This window comes from Apaloderma vittatum, unplaced genomic scaffold (genome assembly GCF_000703405.1).
Source record: "Apaloderma vittatum isolate BGI_N311 unplaced genomic scaffold, ASM70340v1 scaffold26643, whole genome shotgun sequence".
NCBI lineage: Eukaryota > Metazoa > Chordata > Aves > Trogoniformes > Trogonidae > Apaloderma > Apaloderma vittatum.
In genome coordinates, this window is record NW_009709044.1 from 4,492 (window position 1) to 6,587 (window position 2,096).

At 58.9% G+C, this 2,096-nt stretch overlaps 1 protein-coding gene across 1 annotated transcript; it reads left to right on the top strand.

Annotated features, from left to right (window-relative positions):
• Positions 1-259: 259 nt before the first annotated feature.
• On the top strand, positions 260-1,372 carry LOC104271942 (ephrin type-B receptor 3-like; the record flags this gene model as incomplete). Its single annotated transcript, XM_009866787.1, has 2 exons — positions 260-324; positions 700-1,372. Coding segments are annotated over 2 exons (738 nt in total), but the record flags the coding sequence as incomplete, so codon positions are not given.
• Between the last annotated feature and the right edge of the window lie 724 nt (positions 1,373-2,096).

The window sequence follows — 2,096 nt, forward strand, 5'->3', positions numbered from 1 at the left end:
GCTCCTCGTCCTGCCACATCCCGCCTCTGGCGCTGCTCTCCAGGGACACCTCGCTCTTCCTGTTCTCCTGATGGGAGAAGAGAAATCTGGAGTCTGTCTGCGCCGCTCCCCCTCCTCCCACCACGTCTCACCCCCCAAGTTGCTGTTTTCCGCAGAAATGTCAGGCTCGGCTCTCCTCTCCCCCACTCCTCCTGGTTTTTTCCCTCTAATCTTGGCCTTCATCTCCAATTACTTCTTTTTCTCCCCTCTCTCTCTCCAGAGACCCTGATGGACACGAAGTGGGTGACCTCTGAGCTGGCATGGACAACTCATCCGGAGACAGGGGTAAGTCTGGAGCCAGCCCCGGTGCTGACCTCCAAAGCGCATGGCTGGCCCCGGCCCTACGGGGATCGGGCTGCTCGCCAGCGCCTTCACGGAGCTGCCTACGCCTTCCCCCTTTCCCTCCCGTGCTTATCCTCTCACCTCCTGAAACCATCCCCTCCTGGCTCCGTGCTGGTGGAGCGGGAGTGCTGTGGTCCCTGGCCCAGGTTGTTCTTAGTCACCCTGATGACCGGGAGGGTTGGGATGGGTGGAGATGCAACTGCTCCTCTTCCCTGTTGACTGCTTTCCAATCCCCCTCCGCTCCATGCCGTCCATGATGTGTCCATGGCACTGATCTGCCCAGCTGGGGGCTCTAACCCGCTCTCGTCTCACTCACAGTGGGAAGAAGTCAGCGGTTACGATGAGGCGATGAACCCCATCCGCACGTACCAGGTGTGCAACGTCCGGGAGGGCAGCCAGAACAACTGGCTTCGCACCAAATTCATCCAGCGCCAGGATGTCCAGCGCGTCTACGTGGAGCTGAAGTTCACGGTGCGGGACTGCAACAGCATCCCCAACATCCCTGGTTCCTGCAAAGAGACCTTCAACCTGTTCTATTACGAATCAGATACGGATTCTGCCTCTGCAAACAGCCCTTTCTGGATGGAGAACCCCTATATCAAAGTGGATACAATTGCTCCGGACGAGAGCTTCTCCAAGCTGGAGTCTGGCCGTGTGAACACCAAGGTGCGCAGCTTTGGCCCTCTCTCCAAGAACGGCTTTTACCTGGCCTTCCAAGACCTCGGAGCCTGCATGTCCCTCATCTCTGTCCGGGCTTTCTACAAGAAATGTTCCAACACCATTGCTGGCTTTGCTGTCTTCCCGGAGACTTTGACGGGGGCCGAGCCCACCTCTCTGGTCATCGCGCCGGGCACCTGCATCCCCAACGCGGTGGAGGTGTCTGTGCCCCTGAAGCTGTACTGCAATGGCGATGGCGAGTGGATGGTACCCGTGGGAGCCTGTACGTGTGCTGCTGGATACGAGCCGATCATGAAGGATACCCAGTGCCAAGGTAAGTGCATGGCTGACTGGCTGTGGCTCTTGTCCCCACGGATGTGTTGATGCAGAGGTGGCAGTTTTGTGTTGAGATTGGTCTGGTTTTGGAGGCTTGGGACCTGGGCAAGCTCCCTGAGGAGGGAGTGGGGTTGGATCTCAGAGCACCGGTCTGCAATTTGACTCCGCATCTGGAAACCTTAAAGCCACCGTGGTCCAGACTGGCGCAGCATCTGCTGTGACACGCTGATTAGTGCCAGACAGTGCTACCCTCTGCGGGATGCTTCTCCGCGCCAGGAGCCGCAGCTCCAAGCATGGTCCTCAGCAGGGATCCAGTGCATTTAAGCCTCTGAGCATTACAAAAAAACCTCCCTCTCCCTGCTGCTGCTGTGTCCAGCGTCTCCTCTCCCTCCCGCCTGCCTTACTTGGGACTGGGGCGACCGATTGTTCCTGGCAAGCGTGATTTCACGCTGCTTGTGCGGAGGCGCTTGGGAGCCCCGGTGGTGAGCGGAGCCCTGCTGTGCTGGCTGCGGGAGAAGCCATGCGGATCCGTACAGATGCATTCCTCCCCTGCCGGCGCTGAGGGCTTGAAGCAGGGAGGATGAGGAGAGGCACAAATTCAGGGGAGCTGGAGCTGGTGGAGGAAGGTAGAGCATCCTGCACACGGATTTTTGGGGTTGGACAGCTGCCTTGCGTGACAGGATAGCCCTGTGTGGGTCCTGTGCTCTCCCACAACAGCTTTG